Consider the following 16,996-nt stretch of genomic DNA (forward strand, 5'->3'; position numbering starts at 1 on the left):
AGAACGATACACCACTTCTAGGAACGTCAACATAACTTTTCCATCAGAGTCTCTCACTCTCTATAAGAGCGAACGTATGTCATAATGCATAATCTATGTCTATATTCGGCAGTATACACTACTGGAAAACTGCAACCTCTGAGCATGCACATTACAGTGTACAGAGACGTATTTTAAAATGCATTTCACTTCGAACCAATTTTAAAGTATCAACATAAAAAATTATAATGATTATTTGCATTGTGTGCTAGTGTCAGATCGATTGACAGATCTATTATAAACATACTAAAGAAAGATCAATAATAAAAACAAGCGTTTAGTTGAGACGAAACAATGACTCTGGATGGGTTTCTTGTCTGTCTCTCTGTTCCCAATATTTTTGCTAGCTCCGATGAAGTCTTATCAATTTCGAATCTGCTTTTATTCGATTTCGATGCTAAAAAACTGAATTTCGTACTTTGTTGGGGCTGATTTGCCGAATCATTCCTTACATCACCTTTTTTCCTACTCTGATTACCCTAAAATGGTGTCTATGGCGTTTCTGATAAGTTACGTATGTCATAAATTAAAAGGCGTGTTCTTTGGGTCAGACTGAAAGAAAATTGTCAAAGAACATGGGATCTAAAACATTGTCCCCTAAAACAGGGAAATTGCCACGCATGGAGAGTACAACCATCAGCCTGCCCATCTTGTTTCGACAATTTCAATAGCCTCCAATCTAAGAACGATAACCAGTCTTTTCTAGCATCAGTGTACTTTTAAAGGAAGAAATGTACCTAAGCTGGTAATATAAAATTAGTTCTAAGTGTAATAGCACTAGAGTGGAAATTCTGAACAATGCCTCTGAAAAACGATGCTTACTTGGTACGAATAAAAGAAACACTAAACGGAAACCATTTTAATAGTCTAATAATCTCCGCCGTTGACCGCCGTTGACAATAGATTTCAGGTTAGTATGAATGGGCCTTTAAATTTATCGTACAGTTCTTCCAAAAATTGAAACGTCAACATCAATTTGTAGCTGAAATATAAACAGTAACGAATGTATCTTTCACGGTTTTCCGCCTGGTTGCTTCAGAACCACTAGGCTTAGGCCATGTCCATTTCGAAAAAAATAGTAAATGTGGATGACAGGTCGCGCTCTTTGTCCCCTGAGAGCACCCAATACTAATTTATTTTGCCGCCAGTGACAGAGAGGACTGAGACCCGACTTCATCTCCTCCAATAGGCCATTTCGTTTCATCTTCTACGAAAGAATAGGAAAACCTATCCTGTCTTCAAAGGAAGTACCGCTTTTAGTTGAAATCGAGGCAGTTTATATTACCTAATATTTGTTTAAATATCCTGCTCTGATTCCTTCACCATTCTGTATTTAATTTTTCAGGTTCGAATTAAAATTTACTATATAATTAGTTATCATTATTATTAATGTAATAGTTTTCGAATTATAAAATTTATCTATTTTTCTTTTTGCACTTGCACTAAGTATTTATATAAGAACACTTCTGTATCTTTAATTTTTAGTCATTATTAACATTATAGTGGTCAGAAAAATCATGTTATAATATAAGAAAAAAATATTGGTATCAATTCTTTTTGACACAAATAAATTTTTGTTCATTTCTTGAGATTAGTGAAATTCAAATGTTTGCTTCATTTTAATTTTGATCAAATGAGACATTTTGATCATCAACCATTCGATAGAGTAGTATTTGATCACAGCGTTTATCTAAAATTGATCAAACCAAGCACTACAAAGTGGTATGTAGTGGTGATCATTAGAAGGTGCTTCGATTTAACTAACCACTATAATCAGATGAACTTAATACAAATATTTAGCTAATCGTAGCATCAATCCACAAGTGCTAACACTACAACCTAAGCACGTAATCTACTTTTCCATAACTGATATCCTTCGAAAGGCAAGGCAAAGTTAGGCTTAATCCTGAAATCGAAAAGGTCTATGGCATCGAAACAAGATTTGTCAAGAGATTTGATTTGGAAGTAGATAGGGACCATATCCCCCTTGGGATCAGAATCAATGTTGTTTTGTGTCCAAACGAGAAATCCCTTCCCCGAACGAACAGGGTGTCAATCACACAACTGAAGAGACCAAAGTTGCGCAATCTTAGAAGGTCTCGAAAACTGATTTACGTGGTGAATTATTACGGAGCATTCTAAGAGTAAAGCCGAATAGGCAGGGAAATTTCCTCTTAGAGCACGTTTTGTTAAGCAAATAATAAAATTTGCATATTTCAATATAAGCTTAAACAGACGCTGTTTGGGGTGGGGTCTTCAATCGGTAGTTCCGGATTTGTTTCGAAAAAACTTATGGGCATTTAAAAAAAAACTCGCTCGTATCAAAATTTGCAATATTTTTGAATAAAAGGGTAACTTATATATTTCAGACTAATTGGTGGGACAAGAAGTGATATCTAGTTTATTAGGGAGAAGGTATAAGATGCCTAAGTATTCGCGCGCCATAGTCCCAGTCCCTCTTTCAAAATGCAAGGGGGGAGGTAAAGGAGGGCGCGCTATTTCGCCTCTCCTCAGTCGGAAAATACGTAATTTTCGTACTCATTCACGTCGCGCTGACGAACCAATGAGATGCTGGTTGTAATTTAGAGGCAGGGATTAACTCCGGACCTACGTTAGGACTGGAGATAAAGCTGGGAATGTGGTGAATTTATACCTTCTCCCTAATAAACTAGATATCACTTCTTGATGGGATTTAGATCTACAACAGAATTGTTTTAGATGAAAAGTACCATTTAATCTAATTTTGGGGAGCTATAAGGAAAACTTTTAGATTATAGAATCTATTGTCCTTATGTGGTTAGAGAATATTACTCACATTCCTTAGAGAAATACTAAATTTCGTACGTTTCTGCGTCTGTAAATTTGGCAACTCTTATAAAATTCTGGTTTTAGACCACGGGGTCTCCATTAAATATCCTGATTTTCTAGGTTTACTAATGCATATCCTCTTCACACGTATATAAGATTTGGACAATGGAGTGTAAATCGCCGCGTTATTGTGTGGTCCCTTTTGACTGGACACTCGTGTTAGTTAGTACTATAATCATAATGAGTCGTTGGTTAACTTAAAATACTTTTATTGTCATTAAGACTAAGTCAGGATTAAAAGTTAAAATCGTGATTGTTCATACAAGCGTTACAACCGAACTCTTCGTGAGAACTCTAAAACCGTACTAACTTATCTTACTATTTTCACGATACTGGAAACCTCTATTTAGTAAGCTAATTTATTTTTTATGAGTTAATCTTTATCTAGCTTGGCCTATTAATTTACTTTTTTTTACATGTTTCGACTTTCTACTATTTTATCGCTTACACGAGGTTCAGACGCTTTTCTCGTGGTGCAACTAAAACTATTGATTTTTCACTTAGGGATCACAGGGGTCAGGTGATTTTTTACCTCTCCGAGTGACGTATGTCACGGAGAGGTTCTAATTTCGACGTGTCTGTGTGTCTGTGTGTCTGTCTGTCTGTCCGTTGTTACACCCACGTGACCGCGTTCGCAGTTTGCAAATCGGAGCAAACGTGTATTCAATTTCCAGACCGCATTTACAGTCCCGGAAATTGTATTCCACTTACAGGCTATTACTCCATTGCCTGTCTAACAACTCTGTTCATTTGTCCACACCACATGGACACCAGTCTGAACTTACTAGCTTCTAAACACCACCATCTTCTAGTCTTTCGCCCATTCCACATGGACACCAGTCTGTACTTACTGGTGCCCATTCCACATGGACACCAGTCTGTACTTAATGGCTTCTAAACACCACCACCTTCTCGTCTTTGTCCATTCCACATGGACACCAGTCTGTACACCTGGCTTCTAACACCACCACCTTCTCGTCTTTGTCCATTCCACATGGACACCAGTCTGTACACCTGGCTTCTAACACCACCATCTTCTGGTCTTTGTTTTTGTCCATCCCACATGGACACCAGTCTGTACACCTGGCTTCTAACACCACCATCATCCTTAAGGTTAAGACATACGCGGCGATCGGCTAGGGTTACGAGAAACGTCTAGCCTTCCAATGGAGGGGTCTTCCTCCAAGGTTCAAGCAATTGCGATGTTCTTATCTACAGCTGCGATTCGAATCCTTTATATACTACCTATTTCAGTAAGGCGAAACAACAGTCATATCCTTCAATTCAAACGTCAATATTAGTCAAGTCTCTCAAGGTTGTTTAATTATTCTTTTTTAAAACGATGTAACGCTCAATAAGGCGAACAACTAACGAAGAAAATATTAAATACTAATTATATTTATTTTAATATTTAAGATAATCTCTTTTCTCAATTCAAAATTAATACGGAAAGAGTTAAAAAGCAGTCTATTTTTTTGTCTGTGTGTGTCTGTCCGTTGTCACACTAGTGCTCCGAGTTAGCAGTTCGCTTTGTTTTGATGTGTTAAGAAATCCTACAGAACCTTAATTTTCACTTTTTCCATAATATAAAGTGAATATGTGGAAATCTTTTTCTTAATTACGATGCATTTAGTACTTTTGTAGCTTTAAAGCTCTGTTTCATTTTGATATTCCAAGGATGTTTTTTAATATTATTATTTGAAATGGCTGTTTACATATTACTTAAGCTATACTACATCTGTATATAGAATAATCCTTGGTTTAGTTATTTCAAGAAGAAAGCTAAGGCCTTGATTATGTCGGGTAAATCAAGTTTGATCCGCAATAGGCTTAGTGAACCAAAGAGTAAATAATTGAGACCTGAGGTGGAGTAAACTTTGGGTTTTGATTATCGTGTCTGTAGTGAAGGGACATTAACGGTTCAGAGTGAGCCGAAAGTTAAATACACGTTTAAATAATCAGATTTAGATTTTATAATAGAAGAAAGCATCATGGTAGCAATTAGATCAGTGAAAGGGCTAATCGTTATCGGGTTAGTGGTGTGCATCAGAGAATAAAATTTAACATAGAACTTATATACTCTCTGTAAATAATTATACAAAAATGTCTTGGTTTGAACCAAGGCCGAAAAACAAACGATATGAGTGAGGTTTATCAATTGACTGAAGTTTCAGATATTGCAATTTTTCTTTAATTATTATTATTATTAATTTAATCCTTAATCACAATTTATTTCTATCAACTGATTTTACTGTTAATCGATTTATTCCCTCTAAATTTATTCAAAAAATTGCATATCTACGCTTTTTCAAGAACAATTCCATTTTCCGAAAATATTATATCATGAAATTAATTATTTTGAAGGGAATACGTATTGAGGGATCAATAATGAATATTTGAAATATTCTGCTGACTCCCTAAAAAGAGCAAACAATTTGTAGTCATAGATTATCAAGGTTGGCAGGAAAGTCCAGAGAGTCACGTACCGTTTACAATGTGGAAAGATTTGGATCTGACCGCGTGTTTTGAGACGGCTCTGATGACCCATACACTGCAAGCACTGATAATTTCAAAATTTTATATACTAAGAAAATTTTGGAAGGGGCGGGCTTCGCATAACTCGTTTAGAATGGAGTTGTTTATGTATTAATTCCGAAGGAAAAGAATATAAATATCATTGGTACTGAGACGTTTTCCTTTTTATAGAATCTTTACCCTAACCTTGGTTATGCCTATATAATATATTTCCAGTCCATGAAAGAAGCGCTACCTACTAAAAGAAACCACAAGGGACAAACGTTGTTCCTATGTCTTAAGTAAACGGCATTATTTTATTAATTAGTCCGTGCAAAACAAATTCTTTTATCGAATATCCGTCTTCTCAGCAAATTGTAACCGTTGAAAAGATAGTGGTGCAAACTTGAAGATTAATTGTCAAGCCACTAACATTTAAAACTATGTCCGTCGAGGTGCTTACATGTTAGTGAACACCGATACGAAATCCCTTCAAAATAATTTCATGGTAAAATGTTTTCGGAAAATGGAATTGTTCTTGAAAAAGCGTAGATATGCAATTTTTTGAATAAATTTAGAGGGAATAAATCGATTAACAGTAAAATCAGTTGATAGAAATAAATTGTGATTAAGGATTAAATTAATAATAATAATAATTAAAGAAAAATTGCAATATCTGAAACTTCAGTCAATTGATAAACCTCACTCATATCGTTTGTTTTTCGGCCTTGGTTCAAACCAAGACATTTTTGTATAATATCTGTCACTTCAGTCTTAAGGCGGTAGTTAACTCTTAACAGGCTGAAATGTTAGGTGTGGTTTTTGATTCTTGCCGAACTTTATCTATTTTACCCTAAACTTTTGGATTTCACGCCTATTAAAGTACTTTAATTAAAATTTAAATTAATTTGAGCGTGAAATAGAAAACATTAAACATTTGGCTTTACCAACGGCTTGGGTCGTTTTAATCTTATTTAAATAGTTTATTTAAAAGTTATTTCAGTTTTTATCCAGAAAAATGTATATTTTTGGTTTAATTTCACTTTAATTATACTTAATTAAGTTTAAATTAAAGCTGGATTGTGTTTCGACAGTGTTCATTTAGGTTATAAAAAGAGTTTGAATAAATAATTGACCTTTATTGTAATGTTTAGAGGAGTTTTTGATTATTCCAACACATTGCGTTCAATTTTTATCATACCCTTGCTAAATTTGCGGTAACGGAAAGAACATCTATGAAATAATTAATGAATGATGCTATTCTATAGTTTGGCTTTTATGTCAGTAATTACATCAAATGCGTAAATAATTCATAACAATTTAGACAAATAAACAAACGGCAATGTGGACTGTGGAAATAGCGTGTAACCGATTGGCGAACAGCGTATTTCTTTGACTCCCACGTGGGTACGTTGGAAAAATCTCCGCTGATATAAACATAAAAATTATTTCACTAATAAAATTACATAACGACACTGTCCTCCTGGATTAACCAGCACCACTGTTACTTCTATTTATGGATTAAACAATCCACTGTTGGTAACAAATAGTTTAAAAAATGATTACGTAACAGCAGAAATACATGAACCGAAATTATCTACGAGGCTTTTTTTCGCCACAGGCAATGTCTCCGAGTGAATGGGGAGGGAGTCTAGAAGGAAGCTTAGTAAATTTTACCCTCCCGCGGCAGCGAGAAAAATATTTTTGGAATCGTGGGTAATTTCGTTGCCATGGTGACAGCCAAACAATTTTTCTTCTTTCTTTAAAGGAGAACAGTCACCAGAAAAAATTTGTTTAAAAACCATGAAAATATTTAGAGGACACCAAAAAATGGTTAATCTCCAATTTTCATCAGAATACGATAAAATTTTAATTGGGTAATTAACAACGAAAGATACAGTTTCAACCCCCCAACAAAAAGTTTAGTTAGACCGCCAGAAAGAACCTACGTGTAGCGCCATCTCTTTCGCGTCGAGTTTCATTCCCGGTTTTCCGCTGACTGATCTAATTTCTATCATTCTATGGCGGCGGTCTTGTGGTATTAGGCCTCGGCTAATTTTTTCAATTATCCGTTATCGCTAGTTAATTACCATTTGATCGAGATTTATTTTGCGATGCCTTACAATAGACGATGCGCGATTCTTGGATGTTCAAGTTGTTTAACAGAAAAAACTAACATAATCCGAAAAATTTCCCTTGACAAATCCTGTAAGCCTTGGCTAGAGTCGCTAGACCCGACGGGCCGACGCGCACTCGCGGGAGCTACGGTCTACCTCCTAGAAATGAGCGGAAGTTACGATCAGCTGGCGTCGATAGTTACACTAAATTCCCTAGAGAGGCGCTGCACGGGGGTTAAACCTAGAATCTTTAAAATCTGAGCGGCTATCCTATACAATTTTAACTTTTTGTAATAACATTTTAAATAAATTTTTAATAATTAAATCCTTTAAGAGTGATAATATTTGATATAAAATCTATCACCCTGTACAGAAAACACGAAAATTTTGATTCTGTTGTCGGTGGTCCTTTAAAATCGTCGTGACGTCGTCTGCAAACCTAGGCCTAGTGGTTAGTGGTGCACTGGTTGGTTGGTGGTTAGTTTGCAATTATGTTAAACGTGGAAGAATTAGTAACTAACTTAAAAAACCTTTCAAGACCATTTATTTCTCAAAAAAAAGAGGTTTTTTTTGGATTATTAGCAGAGGATAGGATAATTAAATACTTAGAAAAACTTCTTCAAATTTAAAACAGTCTGTGTGAGAAATTTAGGCCAACTACGCGGCTGCCTGGAAAAATGAGAAGACCAAAGAAAAATGAAGACCCAAGTGATGGAACACAAATGAATGCTAAATGTGATAATTCAAAAATTAAAAGTAACAAAGCAATGGCAGAATTGACAGTCAATTACTTCAATGACGCAAGAAATGTAAGACTTGATATGTTGGAAACTTCTGGTCACGATGAAGCTATGCTTATTAATATTCTAACATCTGAAACGCTTACATTTTGTAAAATTGCCGAAAAATTTCCTAACAAACTCAAAGCAGATGTGATTGTTGAACCAAAAGATGATGATCAGAACTACTTCATAAATCTAGTTGCTGAACCAGATTCTGCCCTTTATAGGCTTGGGGGTGGTTGTCTCGGGGAAATTATTAAGCGAACTTGTTTAACTTCAATGCAATTGAAAAATTCATTATCCAAGCGGCTATTTGACCACAACCTACTAAAGTGTGCATCATTTATTAAAATGACCGATAATGAAAAGGAAGAGTTACCAATTGATTTAAAAATTAGAGACAATGGCAAATTGGTCTTTCCAAAGAAACCATTACTTCCATTCATTCGTTTGGTAAACTCAAAGGTTTGTGAATTTGCCAACAAAAATTCCTTAATGAAATATGGATCAAGTATGATTAAGGTAACGTTGCTATTTTTGTAATTTTTTCTGATTAAGTAATCTAATTGAAATACAATTGTTTTAGAATTGTGCTGAAGAGAGCTTTGAGATGCTTAAAAGTGATAACGCCAAAACACTATTTCGCGAAGCTTTGCCTAAATGTGTTGATTGGGATAAACAAGGTATTGACAATTTCTACACAGAATGGACAAGAAAGATGATTCACGCAAGAATTCAGGAATTTATCTCAAGTAACCTAAAGCGAGGGAAGGGGGCCATACCTTGAGAGACCAACTATATAGTGTAAAGGAGAAGAAAACGGGAAAAGAAAAACGAAAAAGAAAGAGTAAAATAAAAAGTGAGAAAACTATTCTATCAAAGAATATAGTGAAAAAACAAGGGAAAAACAGGATCTCAACTTCAACTGTTAAAGGAGAACAGTCACCAGAAAAAATTTGTTTAAAAACCATGAAAATATTTAGAGGACACCAAAAAATGGTTAATCTCCAATTTTCATCAGAATACGATAAAATTTTAATTGGGTAATTAACAACGAAAGATACAGTTTCAACCCCCCAACAAAAAGTTTAGTTAGACCGCCAGAAAGAACCTACGTGTAGCGCCATCTCTTTCGCGTCGAGTTTCATTCCCGGTTTTCCGCTGACTGATCTAATTTCTATCATTCTATGGCGGCGGTCTTGTGGTATTAGGCCTCGGCTAATTTTTTCAATTATCCGTTATCGCTAGTTAATTACCATTTGATCGAGATTTATTTTGCGATGCCTTACAATAGACGATGCGCGATTCTTGGATGTTCAAGTTGTTTAACAGAAAAAACTAACATAATCCGAAAAATTTCCCTTGACAAATCCTGTAAGCCTTGGCTAGAGTCGCTAGACCCGACGGGCCGACGCGCACTCGCGGGAGCTACGGTCTACCTCCTAGAAATGAGCGGAAGTTACGATCAGCTGGCGTCGATAGTTACACTAAATTCCCTAGAGAGGCGCTGCACGGGGGTTAAACCTAGAATCTTTAAAATCTGAGCGGCTATCCTATACAATTTTAACTTTTTGTAATAACATTTTAAATAAATTTTTAATAATTAAATCCTTTAAGAGTGATAATATTTGATATAAAATCTATCACCCTGTACAGAAAACACGAAAATTTTGATTCTGTTGTCGGTGGTCCTTTAAACCGAATCCGAAAAATTCTCAAAATTTTCAACGTTGCAAAAATAAAAGTTCCTCAAATTGTGATATTAGTCCAACTAAGCATGTAGCCAGCACTTCCGATGTAGCCTTTATAGAGATTTCTACCAATAAGAAAATTAGAAGGTCTGGAAAGTTAAGTGAGACTAGTCAAGTAAACAGAAGGTTGATTAATGAATTTGAATCTTCTTGTGATATTAAAGTAGAGAAAAGGTCTAGTAGAAATAAGAAAAAAAAATTGACGTAAATTTTGTTTACGATTAACTATTCAGTTTTGGATTTAAAATTTTAAATAAAACTAGTACAAATTTTATGAAAAAATTTGCAAATTTCATTACATTTATAATTTTATTAAAATACACTTCAATAAGGAAAAATATCAAAATTCATAATTAAATTGAATGGTTAGAAATAATCCAGAGACTTAAATTTAAAAAGTATTTTAGGCAAATATTTCTATATATCTAGTTAGTCCAGTTTTTCATTAGATGTTAAATCAACTTCATTAATTAGTAGCAATTGATCACGATGATATTTGTTTGAACTATTCTTTCCTTGCACATTCCTTCTAATTGTTACGGCTCTTCTTCCGCTAACATAAGATGCGCTTGTAATTTTCCCACCAGCCGCGTATTTAATTTGAGAGAACAAACTTTCAATTGCGCTACCAGTGATTCTTATAAACGATAAGAAGTAACCTGGGCATAGGTTAAAAAATTCTGTGGCTAAACCCTTAAATCCGTAGAACATAACTCGTAATAAGTCCCAAGTTTGCCAGGATATGAATACAGTCTGTTGAGACTTATTCAAATTTATATCCGGATCATTGTCTAAAATTTCTTTTAACCAGTCTTCAAAAAAAAGATAGCCTTTTTCCATGGACTGCAGTACTTTAGAAGTCAGATCCTCTACCCTTTTGGCTCTCAGTGTACCATTTTCAAACAGTTGATTACACGCCTTTAAGTAACTGTATGTTTCTTTAGCACTATTTCTCTTCTCTTCGGTGCTAGTTTCTCCATGGGCAAATCCATACAGTTCACTCAATACTTCTTCTTGTTGGAGGACTTTACTTGGTGCTACATTTAGGCGAGTCCAAGCATCTCGTTCTATGTAACTTTTTAACAAATGCCTAGCTACTGTCATTTGTCCATTTTTGGTTCTATCCTCATCTCTTTTATAAACATCTTCAACATCTTTCCAGCCAAAGGACACCCCATGTCTCAAAACATCTTTTGGTCCATCTGCCCTAGATGCGTAGAGTTGCCCAACTAAATTTTTTAATTCATGGGATGGACAAATTATCCAGTGTATTAACCTTGGTGTTTCAGAAAAAGGGTTTTGAAAACTTGGATCGATGGAAAAGTCGTACGATTGGTCACTATTAGTTTTAAACCCGAAAGCACCATTCACTCTCATTGTAATTTTCAGGAGAGCAAGATTTCCTGCCGCACCATCACAAACTATTCCAATGCATTTAAAACAATACAATTCAAAAGCCTCGAGAGTCTGGTACAAAGTTGTAGCTAATTTTTTGCATTGAAAAGTACCGGAGGAAGTAAAATACGGCCCAATAATATCCATCCCGGAAGTTAAATCTCTCCATAAATATTGTAGGATATAATGAGTGGGAGAAGGTGCTTGTGGTGTTGAATCCTTATATATATCTGTTAATTCTGGCCAGTCATTTTGATCCATAGCAAATCCAACAAACTCGTGGGTTTTGCTATTCCACATTATCTTGTCAATTACTTTCACTTCATCGAATATAAGAATTCCGACTCCAGTTGGGACATTTTCACCCTTAGCTAACTTTCCAGCTTTAAATTTTTCATATTTAATTTGTTCTTCTAAAAGATATTCTTCATTAACCCCAGGTTTGTGGTTAAGTTTTCTGGTATTTTCTCTCAAAGTGGACATACTCGGAAGATTTAAAATTTTGAAGCTTCTTAAAGCTTCATAAGCTGCTGGGCTTCGACTGGAAACCACTAACGCAATCCTTAGAGTTATAGCATTCCACTTCCGGACGTGAGGAGAGTTCATGGATTTTTCTTGTTGCGAAAAAAAATCTCTTTGGTCTTTTAAATGTTTTTGAATTGAATCCTTTTCCCATGATGCCTTTAGAATATCCCGAGTTTTGCCAGTAGACTGGTTCAGAGTTTCATCAAGGGTTGAGCTGAATTTTTCATTTATAGTTTGAACTATATTCGACATTTCTTGCGAGCTCTCACAATTTAAAGTGATTTCTCTAAGATTCAATTGTTCTTTTAGCTTTGTTACAGTTTGTTTTAAAAAGGAACGATTGTTCCGTATACGGGATAACCGCACACTCTTGCTTTTTGGTGTTAGTTTAGAGATAGGAAAGTTGCTTGAGAGCCTTTGTCGTTTGCACCTTCGGTTTGGTGATTCCATAGCTTTACGCTTTTTATTCTTGGCTATGCAATTTCCTACATACCAGCAATGTTTACATTGAATCTTTTTCCTTTTTCTAAAAGGTTGTTCATCTATCAATAACTCAAAATAGACATCGCATTTTGTGGATTGGTAACGAGTAAATGGATAATCAATAGTAATTAAGCTCTTTGGTAATGTGCAAATTGCATTTTCAACCATGGCGGCATTAATTCCGGTACAGAACACATGACCCATTTGACCAGTGATGACTTGTATAAATTAAAGTGTCAAAATTTACATTTCCATCCGAGACAATATTAAACTTAAATGGGCGTTTAAAAATTATATTAAGAACACACTGCCCATCACCCCAAAGAAGTAGAGTGATAGGTTCCTCGCCGAATTCTCCAGATAAAAGACTGATACTGCGTTTAGTAGTTATTTGCATAATTGATGAGCTGTTGTAGCCTTCCTTCATCTAACAATAATTGGTAACAAAATTACTCAATTGATCAGTCAAAGAATAAAATAAAATAGAAAATACATACCTGATAATACAATTCTGATGAAAAATAAAGATCAACGGTTTTAGCCACTTGCTCAAATAAAAGTGGCCAGCTTAAAATCAATGTTTGAGTAGAAGCAGTTTTTGTTGAAACACTTATTTTCTCGCGTTTCTGATCATTATTAGCTTTGCTATTAGCAGGGGTATTAGTAGATTTGTCTATTGTTTTTGCCTTGTTTATAATATTTAAGGGCAATGAAAAGTACTGCGTTGCTACATTAACAGTTTTGATCAAAGGCTTAGAGGAAAGTTCAAATTTTTGTGGGTTTTCTTGCGTTTTAATTAAGTTGCAAACCACGGACTTACGCTTAACTTTTGGTTTGTTCATTAAAAACAAATTACACTGCGTATAAACCTCTTTACCCGACATTTTGATTAAAAAATATGGCACTTGATTAAATTTTCACTTCTGGCTAATCCCTACAAGAAGAGCAGACTGCCATTATTACAAAGACTAAAAGAGACACTTTCCCACAGTATATTTTTAGTCTGTGTATAAACAAAGCTTCTTGTAGCAATCGCTAGGTAGCGTATTCAAAGCTCCCTCTTGAATCAGAGATGATTGTATTTCTAACAGGGGGCTATAAAATACGGCGCCTAAGGAGGGGAAACAGAGAGAACTTGCCTCTAGCGTTAGAGGAATATGTCTCCGATAATTTCGGTTCATGTATTTCTGGTAACAGCATTAGGATTAAAAACTGTTTTAACGAATGATGATGCGTTGGTTGAGTTTCAGGAATTATATCACACACCTTCAAATTAGTAGAATTTTAGTGAGATTAACAAATAATGAAACCCTGTATACCTCATATGGGAAGGTTGAATTAACTGAGCTAACGTAAACACCACTCGTTTAACTTACCTAGCGAAAACACAATAAACTTTTTGTCATCATTCCACTTCCAGTAGTATTTTGAGGTTTTCTAACTTTTCACAAGGTGAAAACACTCTATTTCAAGTATCAACACGTTAAGAAATTGAATAGATATAACATTTTTACTTCAAATTGGAAGGGCCCAGTAAATCCGGTAAAATCTAGGATATGTTTCTAGCAGGATACGAAGCAGACTACAGACAACAGAATTCCAAAAACTTTGGAGCTGGAAATTAGCTTTTTTAATAATCTTTAAAGAGAAATGACAGTTGACACTATAAAGACTACTCTTTACCAGGGCCGGAAATAAGAAATAATTGTTATAGGACATGTGTCCAGTGACCCCCTGTTTGACTGGAAAATTTATAGGACATTGCACACTGGAGTGTTCAAAAATGGTGTCGCTTCTCCATAGTCAAGGTATCAAAACTTCGGAAAATTTATAGGTCAAAATGTCCAGTGACCCCCTTAGTTTTTAAAAAAATTATGGGACATTTTAAAATTTTATTGGACAATGTCCAGTGTCCTATGCTTATTTCCGGCCCTGCTCTTTACAGAGACTTACTAAGCCTTGGCCGTAAAGAACGTCGAAAAACGTATTTCAAACGATATAAAAACCTCTATTAACTGTAATTATTTAACTGAATTACTTTTTTAGACGAAAATTCGACCTGATAACAAAGTATTTGTTTCTAAGGGTGTTATAGTTAGTTAGAAAATCCAAATAAAGTTGTTCAAGCTCGGAAAATACTAAACAAGCGTCGACCAGGGCCGGAAATAAGCACAGGACACTGGACATTGTCCAATAAAATTTTAAAATGTCCCATAATTTTTTTAAAAAATAAGGGGGTCACTGGACAGTTTGACCAATAAATTTTCAGAAGTTTTGATAGCTTGATTATGGAGATTCGACACTATTTTTCACACTCCAGTGGACAATGTCCTATAAATTTTCAAGTCAAACAGGGGGTCACTGGACGTATGTCCTATAAGAATTTTTTCTTATTTCCGGCCCTGGCGTCGACTGCTCAAAAACAAGTTCTTAAGATCATAGCCTACTGGATCACGCGACTCGCGGACGCAGGCTGCTCGCGCTATAGGTTCAACTTCCACAGAATGAAGCAAACTGAAAATGTCAACTTTACTTGTTATCAGGCACAAAGCTAGGCCCTCCCTTGTTCTCAATCTGGTTGGAAATTGAAGAAATGGGTATCAGCGCGCTAACAGGTTAACCTGACGTTTAACTCAAGAGCAATACTTCCGTAATTAACTAAAATTAACATACTTAGACTTAACTTTTTCTGATTAGACTAGCCGATCGCACACCCTGAATACTTAATTGTTAAATTAAGAGTATTCCGAAAAGTAACTTCGCTCTAGTTTTTCAGTTAGAGGTGGTTAAATATCACGAAAAACCCCATGTTAATCTCCATAGGAAAATTGGTAAAAGCATGTGAATTTTGCTTTAACGTTACAAAAGAGTATCAAGTCATATCTACAAGAGCCTACCGGCCCTGTAGAATGATATGAAACCTAGGATTAGCGGATGATTATATATTTTGACAATGTAGAGAAAACTATTCAATGGCTTAAGCCTCGTTAGACAAAACAAAGCGAGAAAATGTTGCTCTAGTATTTCGATATTGAGTCTTATACTAGTCTTTTCCCCGACTCGGAGAGGTAATATTTTGGTTTTCCCAACTTGTTTTAATCATGAGTTATCGCATTTCAGTTCTCGAGCGATTAGAGCACGTGTTTGCAAATTACAATAGTATTCAATCTGATTGGCACCCGACATGATTTTGAAGTGATTTCACTTTTCTTAAAACCTTATGTCAAAACTCGGGGCAGAAAACTCGTTATCGCAATAGAACAACAAATAATGCAACATTTGCATATAAATTATCATAACTGAAATACTTAAGTCGCGTTTACACGAGACACTTTGAAACCGTTTTAAACCGTTTTGGAATGTACAAAAAAGAATTTTAAGTTGATAAAACCAGAGATCTTTCACGAGAAAATGCAAATATTGTTTTTTTAAAAAGTGTAAGGCCTTTCCAAAACGGTTGAAAACGGTTCCAAAGTGTCTCTTGTAAACGCGGCTTTATTTACACCATGCATGCACACTTATAATGATAAGTTGCCATTTTTCAAAAAGACCTGACACGCATATTTAATTAGGACTTGCGAGTTCATCGTATTCTACAGGCCCGGGCCGGTAGGCTCTTGTAGATATGACTTAACACCCGTTTGTATAGATATGTGAAATTACTTCAAGATATTATAAAAACTTTCCCTTACAAGTAAAATTAAATTAAAGCTGGTAATGTCAAAGGAAGTTATTCTATTCGGTTTTTTAAAGCACAAATTGTTATTGAAATTGGTGAATAATTTATTTTTAAAGCAAAATAATACTGAAAACCCTACCTTAAAGTTTGCATTTCAAATATTTTGTAACGGATTCATTTTTAGAAGTCCAAAGTACGCTCCATAAACTCTCGCGTTTCAAAGGCATTTTACAGACAGCGGAAAGGAATTCTGACCAAACCGCGTTCGTGAATGTCCATGTTGTGAATGGCGAGAGCGGAGAGAAGTAGAAAAGGACTCACAGGAGATAAGGTTTGGTAGCAGACTGTCTACTCTGGAAAAGAGAGGAATGAAGAGTGTACGAGGGTAATGGTGCGAGTAGTACTGGTGTAACACTGGTGTTACGCTACAGTTCCCTAGTGGCAGAAAAGAGACAGCTCCAAGAGCGCGATGAAAGAAAACTATCAATGTTATGAGGACACACGAACTTAAGGACAAATGGTCGTATGTCACTAAATGAAAAATTTAAGAAGTTATTCTTCGAAGAAATAAGTATATTTCTTATTGACTTACAACAGAGTGATCTACATTTTTATACACCGTGTTTCTAATAAGTCTGCATGGCATAAATTAAGGGGGATGATCTAATGTTAAAAATCACAGCAAGATAACAAATAAAATGCGGGATACATAAATTTCAATGTTCACGGTTCAGAATTCAGCATTTCAGCAAAATAGTCCAAAAAGTTCAGACGGTCTCTATCTTATATTAATTTCAAAGTTCACTGTTCAGAATTCAGCATTTCAGCAAAATAGTCAAAAAG

At 35.2% G+C, this 16,996-nt stretch overlaps 2 protein-coding genes across 2 annotated transcripts in view; one reads left to right on the plus strand and one right to left on the minus strand.

Annotated features, from left to right (window-relative positions):
* LOC149678505 (protein O-mannosyl-transferase Tmtc3-like) overlaps positions 1 to 16,500 on the minus strand; it is a 28,018-nt gene extending 11,518 nt beyond the window's left edge. The window contains exon 1 of the mRNA XM_089836441.1: positions 16,293 to 16,500. The gene's annotated coding sequence lies outside the window, so the exon portion shown is untranslated. The remainder of the gene's footprint in view (positions 1 to 16,292) is intronic.
* On the plus strand, positions 7,953 to 9,171 carry LOC149678506 (uncharacterized). Its single transcript, XM_089836438.1, has 2 exons — positions 7,953 to 8,842; positions 8,907 to 9,171. The coding sequence occupies exons 1-2, from the start codon at positions 8,216 to 8,218 to the stop codon at positions 9,105 to 9,107; spliced, it is 828 nt and encodes a 275-aa protein (XP_089692564.1). The 5' UTR covers positions 7,953 to 8,215; the 3' UTR covers positions 9,108 to 9,171.
* Positions 16,501 to 16,996: the final 496 nt, after the last annotated feature.

This window comes from Phalangium opilio, unplaced genomic scaffold, assembly GCF_054372755.1.
Source record: "Phalangium opilio isolate 3A_F unplaced genomic scaffold, DU_Popi_V2 ptg000042l_1, whole genome shotgun sequence".
Classification (NCBI taxonomy): domain Eukaryota; kingdom Metazoa; phylum Arthropoda; class Arachnida; order Opiliones; family Phalangiidae; genus Phalangium; species Phalangium opilio.